The sequence below is a fragment of the Anas platyrhynchos genome, chromosome 2 (assembly GCF_047663525.1).
Source record: "Anas platyrhynchos isolate ZD024472 breed Pekin duck chromosome 2, IASCAAS_PekinDuck_T2T, whole genome shotgun sequence".
In the NCBI taxonomy this organism is placed as follows: domain Eukaryota; kingdom Metazoa; phylum Chordata; class Aves; order Anseriformes; family Anatidae; genus Anas; species Anas platyrhynchos.
In genome coordinates this window covers 42,378,868-42,393,885 of record NC_092588.1, presented here as the reverse complement: position 1 = coordinate 42,393,885, position 15,018 = coordinate 42,378,868, and the positions used below count along the sequence as shown (strand labels likewise).

Below are 15,018 nucleotides of genomic sequence, written 5' to 3'. Positions count from 1 at the left end.
ATGCAGGATGCTTTAACCACATAAATATACCGTAGCTCAGCTGAAATTAGAGACGTTAAGTCCTGGCAAGTTCACCCAACCCCCATGATGTTCAAAGGGGTGTCCCTTCCAGTTGTGCTGTAAGTCATCTAACAGATCAGTGCTTAAAGTGAACTTCAGCCCTGTGTTTCTTTAGAAATATATAGATGATTTTTTTAATTAGACATTAAATATAAACAGTATTCTCAATATGCTTCAGGTGTCCTATACTCATCAAGTATTACATCTGTAGCCCAAATCAGGGCTGTGTTGATTGTTAACAATCATCTCTTGTGGTCATTTGATTCCTCTGCCCTCTATAGTTCTCATTTCTTTCTTTTTCTCTGTATATTTTCCAAACGTTCCTATGGTCTTAAACGTAGAAAAACAGGATTTCGATCTTTATTTATTTATTTATTTAAAATACAGCAGTAGACAAACTCGGGATCATCAATTCTAAATTACATCTGTATTGGCTATGCGTAGAAATGCATTCTCTCTGCTCTGGTGCTTGAGATGATGTAGTAAACAGTACTGTTGGCAAAATTGAGAGGTATTAAAAAATACTTAATTTTTAAAATGCAGTAATATGTGCAATTCATTATGCAAATATCTGAAGCATTTTGCACTGAGAACCATTGCAGTCTCTCTCATTTACATTCTTATACCTGTTACAATGCCTGCTAGTATTGCTGTAAGAAGCGATGGATCCTAATGATGAATTTTCTGAATCCTGATTGAATTCTGTTCCATCTGTTCAATGAGGTCATTATTTTATGACATCACTGTGGGGATAAAGATGTGGGGAAAAGTGGAATGTGGCTGCCTGGATTATTCCCTAGCATGATTACCTGATCAAGCGTAACTTCCCCCTCCCCTCACAAATTCTGCTATACTCAGTCTGCTTCAATTTGCTGATGTTATTTTTTTTATTTATATATGTATTTTTTTGCTTGCACTATTATTTTATTACACCTTCCTACGCAGTAGCTATGAGCTACTTATGAGCTATGAGCTCTAAAAGGTTCCAGATATAGAGCAGTGTTAGCCTGAATAACCATATACATTAAGTGGTACATTATCAATGTCTCTTTCTTAATTATGCACAGTAATATGCATGTCTTTCAGGACTACAGTTTGCTATACGAAGAAGCAAAGTATTTCCAGCTTCAGCCCATGCTAGGAGAGATGGAAAGGTGGAAACAGGACCGGGAGAGTGGCCGCTTCTCAAAGTCTTGCGAGTGCCTGGTGGTGCGAGTTGCCCCAGATCTCGGAGAGAGGATTACACTGAGTGGCGATAAGTCGTTGATAGAAGAAGTGTTTCCAGAAATCGGTGATGTGATGTGTAATTCTGTCAATGCCGGCTGGAATCATGACTCAACGCATGTCATCAGATTTCCACTGAACGGATACTGTCACCTCAACTCAGTTCAGGTAGGAGGTCACATACACGTTTATTGGAGGGGAGCCTGCTGGCCAGGTACCTGTGGGTTGACGCGCTTCTCTCTCACTGGAAGGTTTCAATGAACAAAATCAGCTGGAGTCTCTGAGCTAGTTATTTACTTCTGTGGGTCAGGGCTGCTTTCTCAACTTAGTTCTCACACATCATCACCAAATCTCTTTGCAAAACAAACTACACTAGGGTTAAAAAATCAGCTCTAAGAGGTATGTTTGCCTCAATTTATAAAGACACTGTATATCTGGATAAACATTTTTTTTTGACACTTGAACATAAGGCGACTATTCAACCCTGCTTCCAGTCCCATTCCCTACTTGTCATAAATTGTTTTTTTGGATTGATGCAAGGGCCCAGGGACATCTCAAGCTGGGGAAGGAGGGTACCACATCTCCACAGAGCGACTGTGAGAGCATCAGGCTATTTCCCTTCACCTTGGAATGTAACAATTGCCATGCACCGAGAAACGTGGTGGAGGTGCTCTGATTTCCTAGAGTCCTTAGGAGCTCGGAAACTGAATAGAGAGAAGAACAAAAACTGTAAAGCCCTGCTCTCTTACTCTGGATAGCACAGGATAAGTGAGAGAAAAAAGGAGTTAAAGTGAGAAAGGTGACTGGACATTAGTGTTGGCTGGCCTCTGAAATGAGGGTCATGCATCGACAAAGGGAGAGCACAGCCAGCCTCCTCCTCCTCCTTCTCCTGAAGTAGCACCAAGTATTTCTGGAGAAGGAAGCACAGAAGAAAGGAGCCTCTCAGCTCTCTCTATTACACTTCAATGTGGAGCATCTTGGTGGGGCTTTGACACTTGTGTGAGACTGTCAGGCAAGCTGAAATGTGAAGGATTCTTATAGGGCAGTAGGGGGGAAATTATCACACATATGGTAAAAACTATCATATATTTTTCCAGTGGTACACAGGTCATTGATTATGATATCCTTAAATGCTTCTTGAACAAATGTACCATACGCTTTTTACCTTGGACAAAAACAACTGGCTCGTTCTTTCTCCTTCATTCGGTGGCAACAACAATGACACATCTGCGTATTGCAAAAATGCACCCATCTAATTCTGTGGTCTTAAGGAAGGGCCTCCTTTTCCCCATTCAGAGGATGTGGCAATAACTAAAATCAGTAGTATTTGTTTAAAAAAACAAAAAACAATTGTGAAACGGGTAAAATAATCTGGGAGACAAACACAGGTAATTTCTAGAAGAATTGCATTAAGCTTACAAGCTGTAGTGTCATCTGTTTTATCCTTTGTTAGTTAAAACAAAAATCCACACCCACCTTCATCTAAGTTAGCACATCATGCACAGGCAGCAATTTGGAGTGAGAGCACTTTTTAACATCTGGAATCATCATTAGCACTATTGATGCTGCTTGGTTTAGGTACACCTCCTAAATGCTCCAGACTTAGGAGCAAATTCTTACATGGAGACTTGCCAATTGAGCTTGACATCTTTCTGCTGCCAGGTCCTGCTCTCCAGGTAGCAAAGCTCTGCTCCCATCCCCTGATGAAGAGGGTTGAGCAATGTGGTATGTGCTGAGGGCTCTCTAGATGCTGCATATAATGCTTGTGCTTCAACACAGGAGGAGGAACAGTCATATCTGACCTGTCAAGACATGGTTAATGCATGCTATGCTTGGACAGTTGTCTTAAAGAATTGGCCTTTATTGTCATGCTGAAACATCAAAGTTGTTTTGTCAGAGTGACTAATTCAAATTTAGAACACCGCTGCATGCAAGATTATAATGGAAAAGGGATATTGCATGCAAAGAGGGATATTGAGCCACATGTCCGTGGAATCACACGATGGCTTGGGCTGGTCGGAAGGGACCGTAAAGATCACCTCGTCCCAAGCTCCCTGCCATGGGCAGGACACCTCCACCAGACCAGGCTGCCCAAAGCCCCATCCAGCCTGGCCTTGAACATCTCCAGGGATGGGGCATCCACAGCTTCTCTGGGCAGCCTGTGTTTCCCCTTGTCCTGTCATTATCTGACTGATCAAAAAGTTGTTCTCCATCTTTTTCATAAGCCCCCTGTAAGTATTGAAAAGCTACAATAAGGTCTCCCCCGAGCCTTTTCTTCTCCTGGCTGAACATCTCTCAGTCTTTCTTCACAGGAGAGGTGCTCCAGCCCTCTGAGCAACTTCGTGGCCCTCCTCTGGACCCGATCTAACAGAGCCACATCCTTCTTGTGCTGGGGGCCCCAGACCTGGACACAGTACTTGCTCCAAGGGGGACAAATGTCATATGATAGTTGTCAAAACAATTTTATCCATCAGCAGCTTAGCTTTTTTCCTGATATTTACATTTTTGTCACACAAATAAGGATTGCCAAGCCTAGTGATGTGCAAAGCTCAAGTCAGAGTGGCAAAATACACACAGGCTTCAAGAGAGATGCTGATCCCACGCTGATCTTCCATTTTGGGGGAAGTAAGCATCTCTGTTCCAAGAACAGTATGAGGCAAGACAAGGACTAGTGGTAGGCCTGGAAAGTGGAGTGCAGGCTCAGTGATTTGCCCAGGGCTTCACTAGTTTCCTGACCCATCACATTTTCTCTCAGCACTGAAATTCTCTTCCTCTATTTTTCAGTGGCTTGCATTGAGACGTATTTGGGCTTATATTATTAAAAGATAAAGCTCAGGTTAAATAAAACTTGCACTGAAGTTTTGATGTTTGATCTTCACTGGGGGCTTCTGAGACTCTTTTCCCACCTCCTGCTTTTTGAGATTTGTCTGCTGTGTTAATTAGCTGGATTTTGGAAAGACATTTGCTAACCTAAAGCAATGAATGTAAAAATGTGACGTGTCTTGTAGTTTTATGGGCATTATGAATCCCAGCTTGCTTCTGCCCCTGTCCCAACTCTCTGCTTGCCCTTGCTGTCCTAGCACATGTCCTAGCTAGGTCCCAGGTTTTGCCACTGGTACGAGTATAGCCATAGATCTTTGCAGTTACGGTACCTTTAAAGTCTCTAGAAAATCTGATGGTAACTTTTCTGAAATTGCGACCACAGTATCTGCATTATCACAATTGAACTGAAGTGTTTGCTCAGCATGCTTCTGTGTCTGATGTGCAATCCTGTATTTGCCCTATTGTATTGTAAATTGTGTGAAGCAGAGAATGCATTTTTTCAGACGTGAATTGGTGGATAGAAGAATACTGTATTTGCTGACAGTACTAAAGAATACCTATTTTTCTCCATTTTTCTTATTGCTCTGTGCCCAAAAGTCAGCAGAAATCAGACAATACAATGGAGCTTAGGGAACCACTTAGTGGATCTGTGTAACCACATTTGTTTTCTACCTGGATCCATTTGAACACAGCAACTATCATCCTTGGACAACGGATAGTCTGTTTATTTACTTACACATTTTGTTTTGTTTCCTCTTTTTGCAGGTACTTGAGAGGTTACAGCAAAGAGGTTTTGAGATTGTTGGCTCGTGTGGAGGTGGGGTGGACTCTTCCCAATTCAGTGAATACGTACTGAGACGAGAACTCAGAAGGACATCTCGTGCACCCTCCGTCATTCGAATAAAGCAAGAGCCTCTGGACTAAAATGGACATGTTTCTTTATGCAAAAAAAAAAAAAAAAAAAAAAAAAGATAGAAAGGAAAAAAAAAGAAAAAAAAGGGGACGTTTCATGTGCAGTTGGGACTCCAAACACGTCCTGGAACTAAAATTGAATAAAAGACACATTTATATCAAATATAGAGACCACACCTGAATTCATATGGGAACACTTGGAATAGTAGTAATAATAATAACCTCAAGGTGTAAATGAAAACACACACACACACATATATATGTATGTATGTATAGGTATGTATGTACATGCATATATGTATGTATATGTCAAAGAGTAGGAAATGCAACAACAAAGAAGTAGATGAGGTTGGTGCTGTGATGGCCATTAAGTGTCCTAGGCCTGACTCGGGCCCACTTAACGGTGTACAAGCCATTACCATTGGGGAATACATAGACTGCTCATACAAAATGCATTTTCCATTGCCAAACACCATCCAATTTTTAATGTGTACACACCTTGATTCAACTTTATTTGCATATGGAGGTTTATGTCTGTCTTTTTTAGAGGTGGATGGGCAGGCGTTCAGGAGACGACCATCCATTGCATTGGAAAGCTAGTCGACTGAAATTTTAAATGTAGTTTGTACAGAAGTCGCACACGTTTTGTCTGCCCTCACAGATGTGAAAGGTTAACTTTTCTTTTGAATGAGTTTTTCGTTGTTTTTTTTTTTGTTGTTGTTTCGTTTTGTGTTTTTTCAAAGGGGGCCAGAATAATTAATATTTGGTAGAGATGCTCTGGTTTGAATCTGCTGCTTTCCTACAATTTTTCAAATTTTATAATGTATTAAATACAATAAACTCTGTTTAAAGTAACGAGGGTCTGATTTCAGCCAACAAGAGCAGAGAAGTGGGATTTAGCTCACTGCAGTCCGGCGCGGTGGAGTGAGCTAAAGGCAGCAGGTGCTGTTGTGGGGTTGCTTTGTGGGGTCAGTCCAGTGCACAGGTCTTCCTTCAGCACTGTCCTTTGTAAGCTTTGTCCCAGTTTGAAGAGCAGCTGCTGGCCAAGCTCAGAAAATACCAGTCCAGCCCAGGGAAGCCCGTCAAAAAGGGGTGCCTGGTTTTGTAACCATCCACGTTGCGTCCTTCCCTCTTAACTAAGGAGCTGGCAGCTCCAATTTTGAAAGACCTTGCCCTGCTGTGTGTTAGCCGGGCTGTTTGTTTTAATGCCCTTCATTTCCCTTGTTTAGAGCTAGCGTTCTTCTGCCTAGAGAGAGTGAGGCCGCCAGCCCCTTGTGTCAGGCCGTCCCTGTGGTTGTCCTGCCAGCTGCTCCTTTGCAGAGCCTCGCTGGGGCCAGCCCGGCTCGGCGAGGCTTTGCAAACATGCCACGTAACGAGGCTGCTGCACGGCCCCTTCGCAGGGTGATGCTTTCGCCACGTAAGATGCACCAGCAACCACCTTCTTTCCTCCAAAGTATCTTTTTATGCAATATTCCAAAATATGACTGTGTACTCATGCTGGTATGGAAGTTTCTATCGAGGCAATGGTGCCGGCGTTCCATTCATTTTGGTGACACTTTGCTATTTATTTAAGAAAAGAAAAAAGAAATTGTTAAAGTAAATACATGTAACAAGGTTTTTAATATAGTCTGATAACTCAAAGCTACAATTTTGCTGGTTTTTATTAAAATTTGTCAGAGGGCATATTTAAATAACTCTGTCGGCACATAATCAGTGGGTTTTGAAATTATTGAAACACGGAAATGGGAGGGGGAGGGGGACTCCAGAAATTAAGGTTCATTAGCAGATTATTAGATCTTCAATGTGACGCTGATCGGTCTATTCCCAGTACTGAAACAGCTGCCTCAAACAAGCACAAGTGCTTGCTTTCAATCAGCAGCAAGTAGTCCTCTTAACAAATAAATGCTTACTCTTCCTGCCTAAAATTTGGTTGTTAGTCTGCGTAGAAGTCTGTTAGAAAACAAACGACAACAAAAAAAAGGGAAATAAATATTTTTAACAGATTTTCAGGCTTCTGGAAGTGGTACGGTGTTAGCAATGTCAACAAAGAAGCTGGTCCCGTGGGCTGACAATGCTGACTGATGTTGGTGCGAGGTGACGGGGCGTTTTGGAGATGGTTTGCTGCAGAAACCCTTCCTGCACTCCCAGGTGCAGCCCCACATGCACCCAAGGACACATTTCCAGGCTGCTGAGCCCAGAAGCACTCCCAGATCCAGACCTGCCCTGTGTGTGGGCATGGGCTCCGGTGTAGGCCGGAGGCAAAGCCTGGGAGCACTGTCAGGCCTGAAATTGGCCCCACAGTGCCTTTGCACAGCCTTGGTGTGGATCCACTTGATCTTCACCCCACTTTTTGCTCCTTCTGCTTCTTGTCGTGCCATCAGGCTGTGCTCAGCCAGCAGTTTTGCTTGCTCAGTCCATATGTGTTTGAGTTGACAGCACCAAGGGACACCCCTGTGCTCCTTCCACACCTCTGGCTGGCTGGATGGCCTCCCACTGAGGCTGTGTTCATTGTTAAAGGAGTCATAAATCACCCCGATAACCTGGATGTGAATGTCTCTGCGATTACAGTGCTGTTACAGAGTCAGAGGTGATGAGTAAACACAGCCATGCCTGATGGCAAACAATTTGCAGGAGTAAGCTGGACGTGGATTTTGGAGAACAAGTGAGGTAGTCCTGTTTGCAAATGAGACTTGTAACCATGTGTTTCTAAAATGTTCTTCAGAAAAAAAAATGTTAAAAATAACATTTCTTAAAATGTTCTTTACAAAAAGTGAGACAAATGAGAAATATTTCAAGGGGGTGGAGGGTAGGAAAAGACCAGACTCTACAGCCAGCTATTTTCTGGAGGTTAGTAGTGTTGATGTGTACCATAGCTTAAATTTACCTAAATTTTTAATTAAAAATGTTGCTATCAGTGGTGCTGTGTTCAATAAGAGGAAGAGTTACAGTGAACAGTAGCTGCCAACATTGTACTTCAGCAACTTGGTCAAGCAGTTGTCAGGAGAAGCGCTGTGGACATGCAGAGATGGCAGATGTCTCTTGCCACCCTTTCTCATGGTGAGACACAGGCAGAGGAGCTGGCTCTTCATCGTTTCTTTCTGCAACGTGACAACTGGATTCCTGCAGCAGCCATCGACCTGAGGTTTAATTCTTTCCCTATTGCCTCCCTAATGTATTAAATAAGTGCATAAAATAAATATGGATCCTGGCATGCTTGGATGAACCTTTAAGCCACGAGTGTCCCATTGAAGACTGAGCTGGTTTCACCAGCTGGGATGCGTGTAGTCCCACAGAGTCATGACTTTCTCTTTTCTGCAGTACTGCCTGTAAACAAGCGCTGCTAATTTATTTTATCTCCAAGATCTTAACTGGCCAGGCAGTCTAGCCCAGCTGATGTTTTACCTTTCCATTGCCATATGTCCAGAACAAATTTCAGTGTCTGATTGCCACAGACACGTAGAGGTGAGGCACTATTTCTAGATGTCTGATTGAATCCTTAACAAAATCCAATGGGGACATCCTACTACCTGCTGAAAACATTAAATTTGAGCCTTAGTTACTTTTCTTTACACAAAATAGGCCCTGATTTCAACTTGAAGCGAAACATATTGTTCATGAGCATATTTTTTTTACAACAACCTATAAAAATGGATTGATAATTACAAGGGTTTTACCATCACTGAAATAAGTCATCAAGTGCATTTTTCTTTGATGTTTGCTTTTTTGGGGACTTGGGGGAAGAAGACTTGATTTGGGGGGCGAGGATGAGGAAAGTATTTTTATTGACAATGAGGCATTTTTTTTCAGAGAAATAAAAACATTTATTTCCATCTGTCATTTCTTGACTGCAGAGTTCTATATTATGAATTATTTCTAGGGACAACTGGTATTTGTATGTAGTCATTCTTGCAGCCTGAGGTTTATTTACAGTGGAAATGAAACCAAGACACCCTTAGGGCCTGTAGATCAGTTGCTTTTTCTCAGACTTGAGTTTGAGTGGTTTATTATTTCTTGAGGGTCTGGAGGGATCGCCACCACCAAAAATCAATACATTGCATCAGGTCCCTGTGTTGGCTTTGGCTGCCACCTCACTGATATGGTTATTGAAGACCCCAAAATTGACTTGGCATTTGGGGGACTCTATTTGAGATCAAAATTGTTGAAGTCTCATTGCTTAAAACCATATATCTTCCAAATAAAAGATGCACATGCATAGCACAAAAATTCATCCCTTTGTAAGCTGAAACAGTGCTGGTAACTGGGATGCTTATGTCCATGCTGGAGGAAAATGCTGATGCCAACCCCCAAAAACATCCTCCATTTGTACAAGAGCGAGCTCGAGAAATGAGGGTGTCTTCTGACAGATGGAGAAAGGCCATTTTCCTTGAATCTGTGTTTTTCTTCACATTTGTCGTCTAGTGGCTTAATATGCTACTGAGTTCTGTGCCCCTAAAATAGAGTACATTATTTTTCAACTGATGTTAGATTCTATGGGCCAGATCCCGTTTTCTGCCTTCTGTATTCATTGTGAATTTGCCCCACACCCATGTTGTGAATGGAATTACAGGTTGGTGCAATTTGGGGGTTATGAGAAGAGGCACCACATGGTAGTCAGCTGTATGGTTGCATCAGATGCAATTGTGCATGGTCCCTGTGGTGTGCCATTTTTAAAATCAACACTATTTCCCACTGAAGGTTGTAGGAAGCCTAGTTCAATCAGACTCCTCTCTCCAAGCCTGGCTGAGCTGCAGGTCCACAGGGTCTTCTCTCCAGATAGCCCATTGCTGGTGGCACACAAGCCTATAGGGCAGGGTGGCAACGTGCTAAGTGTGTACCTTGCTCTGGGCACTGACAAAGCAAAAACTGCATTTGCTGAAGTCCCTTGAACTCCCCTACTGCTCTCATTCTGGCTCCGCTCAAATCAGGGGGCTTAGCAAGGATACAAGGGGATGTTTGATGCTTTCTTGATTAGTCCCAAAGAAATCACAGTCAATGGAAAAGCAAAAGGCAAAACAACCCAAGTATGGATGCTGGTTCTGAAGATCTGTAGCAGAAATTTCACTAATTCCTACTGCCTCTGAATGAATAAATGCTTAAGATCTTGAGGGCTCACGTTAAAAACATGTATTGCCAGATAATAAATAACAAAACTAGCCATGCATTTCTTTCCCTCATTTTCTGCAGTTCAGGAGGCTTGGTTTTCTTCTGCTTGAGGCTAAGCCTAGGCAGCTCAAGAGTAGTAATTTTGGCCCAGCGCCGTACTTGGTTTCTTCAAAGCATCGTGCAAACCTTCAGTTAAGCGTCTCTCCACCTGTAAGGAGAAAAGGTAGCAATAAGCTCGTCTTACAGCTGGGGGAGGGACTCGTGAGGGCTGACTTCCAACCACATGGGTGGCAAGCTGCACTTCGGGATTCACCTTCAGCTGCCTTCTGCAATGCCTGTACAGGGTGGAAGGAAGCTGGAGTTGGTGAGGTGCTATGGCACATGGTTTTAAAGCTGAGCACATACAAGGCACCCTTGAGATACCTGAACAAGCTCAAAAAGTAACACTGTTAGGCTTGGTACACCTTGGGGATTTTTTTCTAATTCCTTCCCAGGCAAGAGAAAAATAAATGAAACAAAATCTTCAAAAGACAGCTGGACATGGTCCTGGGCAACCTGTCCTAGGTGGCCCTGGCTGACTGAGGTGGGCGCAGATGACTTCCAGGGGTCCCTTCAAACCCAGACCATTCTGTGAAAATTCCCCTCACCTTTCATGATATAAGTGGGCTCTGCTTACATCTTCTCCTTCCTCTGGCTCTTCAGTAGTGACTGTAATTTTCTATTTGTAATGTTTCGGTTCCTTACCATAGAACCTGGGCATTATGAAGGGGGGAAGCCTGCAACAACAACAACAAATCCATGTAAATTGTGAAAGAGTTTTGGTCATCAATAAAGTGATCACAACAAAATCCCCAGATGCACCAGGTTGGTCAATGCCAGGAAGGTTTCCAGCTGTGGTTGCTGACATCGAGCAAAGCACGGCTGGCTCCTGGCTTAAAAAGCTCTAAAATCAAAATGGCAACACCAGAAAACTAGGGCTAAACCCTCCCAAAACTGTCTTCCTCCTGAAGCATCTGCTCGTGTTTCTTGCAGTTGTAGCCTTTAGAGGAGTAGCTTGAAATCTGTGTTAGCATATCCGCCGTAACCAGTGCAACTCTTCCAGGAGAAAGCTGCTTGGCTCAGGGACCGCTGTTGTGCAGAAAAATCTCTTCTGATGCATTATTGATAGATGTAAGTTAAAGCCATAAAGCTTGCAGCTTTATCAGGCAATATCTACTAAATCCTGGAAGCATGTAAGATAACCTAAATGTAATCTACTGCATACCAGCTCCTTCAGTGATGGATAGCACAACAAAAGCAGGACTAATGAAAAATTAATGAAAACAGTTACTTCCATAAGAAAAATGATCTGTTTTCTCCCACCTTTGTATTGATTTTAACTGGCCCTGTAATTGGAAGTGTATAATTTTTTCCTAAGGTGCAGAGGATTGAGGGCGAGGGAGAGTGAGCAGATAATTCTATTCATGTTTGTGACATACTTTCGGGCTAGAAAAACAAAGCATTTTCCTTAGGACGTTGAAGCCGCCTGTGAATGCAGACTTCAAGCATATTTTCTCAGCTCAGGCAAACTGCCACACTGCTTGCCTGAAACCAGATATTGCATGAGCCGAGTTCTTTGAGTATTTCGAAGGCTGGGGAGGGGGCACAGAGAAACAGCGTTGAAGAAAAATCAAACATAGCGCGTGTAACTTGGTGCTTTAACATGTTGCATACAGTCAAGTTCATTCCTGATTGATCTTCTCATTCGTCGAAAGGAAAAAGAAAATCCTGTGGTTGCTCTTTGGAGAGTGAATGAATGTCAGGCTCACGGGAAAGACCTTCCTGTGAGCCCCAACCGTGTTCACACAGCAGCACAGCACGAGATCCCATCTCTGGGCGGGCCAGTGTTCCCAGGTGACCGATGCTTGTCACACCTCCTTCTCACTGATGCCTTTAAACACAAATGGGTTTTTGCCTAAATTTAACAGAGTGTTTCTGGTTGTGTTTTGTTTTTTGTTTTTTGTTTTTTGTTTTTTCACCAAACGACATCACAGATCAGTCTGATCTACAGCTCTGCTGCAAGCTCTGTTTTAGTTGATCCTTAAGTCTTTACCTGTTAATGTTAATATATCCGTTCAGCCCGAAGGCTGAGATAATAAATCAGTCAGATAATAAATACTTTGTTTTGGTGGGAAAAGAATTAAAAAAAAAAAAAAGTGTTTCTTAAAATGTGCAGGAAATGCTTCTTTCCTGTTCCCCAGGACTGTTTCTATTTCTAACTTATTCCATGAGATATATTAAAGGCATGTTACAGGGCTGTACTGTGATGAAGTTGCTCTTTGTCTTTTGCTAGCACCTCTTAGGCAGTATGCCTTCATTTTAAACATACTTACATTGCTATGTATTCTTAACTTTAGAGATTTAGCTTCATCCTGGGATGTTGCTTGCTTGCTGTTTTCATTGGCCTGGTAACAGCTGCAGTACAAGACGAACCACCTCTTGCAATGCATGTCATTAAAAATTAGGGTATTTACCGCTCCTCAATACTTGCTTGGCTTTATTTTTATTGCAGCAGCCTCAGACGGTGTGGTCTAGTTAGGTGCTCAGCAGCACGGATGTGGTGGTTGAACAGCATGGGTGACCAATGGCCACCCATTGTCCTCCTCTTTTTGCTGAAAGGTGTGCCTGTAGCTCAAAAATAAATAAATAAAATAAATCCAGGGAGACAATTATCCTGTCTACAGAAGTTGTGAAGAGACCAGGGAAAACACTCTTTACAGCTTTGCTGTCAGCTTAAGCAAGCATTGTTAAAACAAAAATATGTATTTTATATATATATATATATATATGTGCCAAAGAAGGCAGACTGGGGAAGGGCATCAAAGCCTGTGTTGGACAAGCACTGGGGCCTCCCTGGTGGTGACAGGGACAGGCCAGCTGTGTCCCCAGGTGACAACAAGTGCATTTTGAGTAATTAGCTGGACTGAGGGCTTGGCATCCCATGTCCCAGCCCTGCCATTCCACAGGGCAAGCTGAACCTTGCAGGGGTACAAAGAGAGTATGGGAGGAAAAGTGCTGTGTAAACAGGGAAGGGTCCCAGCGTGGGAGAACGAAGCTGTAAGTCATCAGCAATGTTTAACAAGCTTGTCATAAAAGCAGCATGTAAGGTCACTGGCAGCTCTGGTATTAGGTTTGTGATGATAAAACACGGGAATGATAAAAGATGAGGGCAAGTGAAACATTCATCAGATGAAGGGACTAACACACACTTTTTACGTGGCATGCCAGAGCGGGAGAAGGAATCTGAGTGACAGTGCAAGTAGGAGCTCGTGATTGTTTTCATTCTTTAGAGAGGAAAATGTTACAGCTACACCTGGTACTACAGGGAAAAAAAAAAAAAAAAAAAAAGAGAGGGAAGGAAAAAAAAAAACAAAAACACAAAAACATGATGTTGAGTGGAAAAGACAACCTGAAAAAGCCTGTTTTGTTACAGAAAATGTTCTCATTACTTTCTTCCTCCAACATCTCTACATTAATTATAAAGTCAGTCTCCTGCCTGGCCATTCCTTCATTCTTTCTTGCTCAGCTATGGACTGTTAGCAAGTTCACCAAAAGAAGCAGAAACAATATTCTGATTTTTTTTTTTTTTTTTTAAAAAAAGCATTATTTATACCTGACTGTTTTTCTTAATAAGCAATTATGCATTCTGCATCTATCCATTCCCTCAACTTAAAATTTAATATATTTTGAGAAAAACTGGACGTGGCAGAGTAAGTAAAGGTTTGCTTTGGGAAGTGCCGTAGCATGAAGCTGTTACTCTTTTGTAGGAAGAGCTCTTCTTGAAGGTGACAACCAGGAGCTCTGGTGAAATGGGTAAAGGAAAGCAGAGCCTTTCGAGCAGCATTGGAAAATGGTTTCACTTTTCAGCTTCTTTTATACAACAGGAACTGTAACTGCTGTATTTTCTGTAGTTTTTCTCCCTGAAAACAGAACAGTCTTCATGTACTGCCTCAAAAATAAAAAACATCAGGACAGGGGTTTTACATGTGTGCTTCCTTCTACTTACAATGATACAAAGAGCATTTCTCCCTCCAAGTGTCACTCTAAAGTTACACCATTTGTTTCTGAGTCATCAAAAAGGTCTCAGATTTTCTTACAATTAAGATATCACTTAATTCTGCTTTCCTCACGTGGTCATATTATCTGGGTTTTTAATTCTGCCCTCTGTTTTTTGCTTTTTGTTTGTTTGTTTTCAATTGACAGAGGTCTTTTGCATTTTTATTTTTTTTTTCCAGTAGGGAACTGAATGGGGATTCGGTCTTACTGGGGGTTGAAAGCCATCAAGCGCCAGTGCTGAGCTTGATGTATTGAACCATATTGAAAGCATTACTCACAGAACATCTGAGAGCAGCAAAGCTGTAGCTCATAATTACACGGCACTGTTGCTGGAGAATGAACAAGTGAGTAGCAGAGCATTGAGAAAGGTGGACCCAGTGCTCCTCACAAGTTCTTCGTGGAGCCCCAGCACGGGAAGGCATGGAAAAGTCTCCTTAGCTCTTGGTACCTTTGAAGTTTAGTCTAAAACTGTGAAGTTTATACTAAAACTGTGCATACATGTCCATACTTCTCCAAGCTAATGCACGGATGCCTAAAGGAATGAGGAAAGTGAAGGCACCAGAGAAAGCTTTTCCAAGTGTTTGTTGCTGATCTTTTTGTTTGTTTTAGTGATGGTAAACTGTCAGGCTAAATATTGATTTCTCAGCTCTGCAAACTGAAGACATAGCGTCTTCTTCTGCCATGTTCTCAATATGCTTAAAAAGAAAAATCACTCTGTGACCACATTTTCCCCTATAAAAATGCAAGCAATTAACACAGCAGGTTCTGAGTTCAATATGTATAATTTATTGTAAAATGTAT

General features: G+C 42.2%; 1 protein-coding gene across 7 annotated transcripts in view; it reads left to right on the top strand.

Moving 5' to 3' along the window:
• KCTD1 (potassium channel tetramerization domain containing 1) overlaps positions 1-5,874 on the top strand; it is a 97,614-nt gene extending 91,740 nt beyond the window's left edge. For all 7 annotated transcript variants that reach the window (XM_072034628.1, XM_072034627.1, XM_027452204.3 and 4 more), the window contains 2 exons: positions 1,147-1,452; positions 4,873-5,874. In XM_072034628.1, the coding sequence (XP_071890729.1) occupies positions 1,147-1,452; positions 4,873-5,031 (465 nt within the window). In that variant the 3' untranslated portion in view covers positions 5,032-5,874. The remainder of the gene's footprint in view (positions 1-1,146; positions 1,453-4,872) is intronic.
• Positions 5,875-15,018: the final 9,144 nt, after the last annotated feature.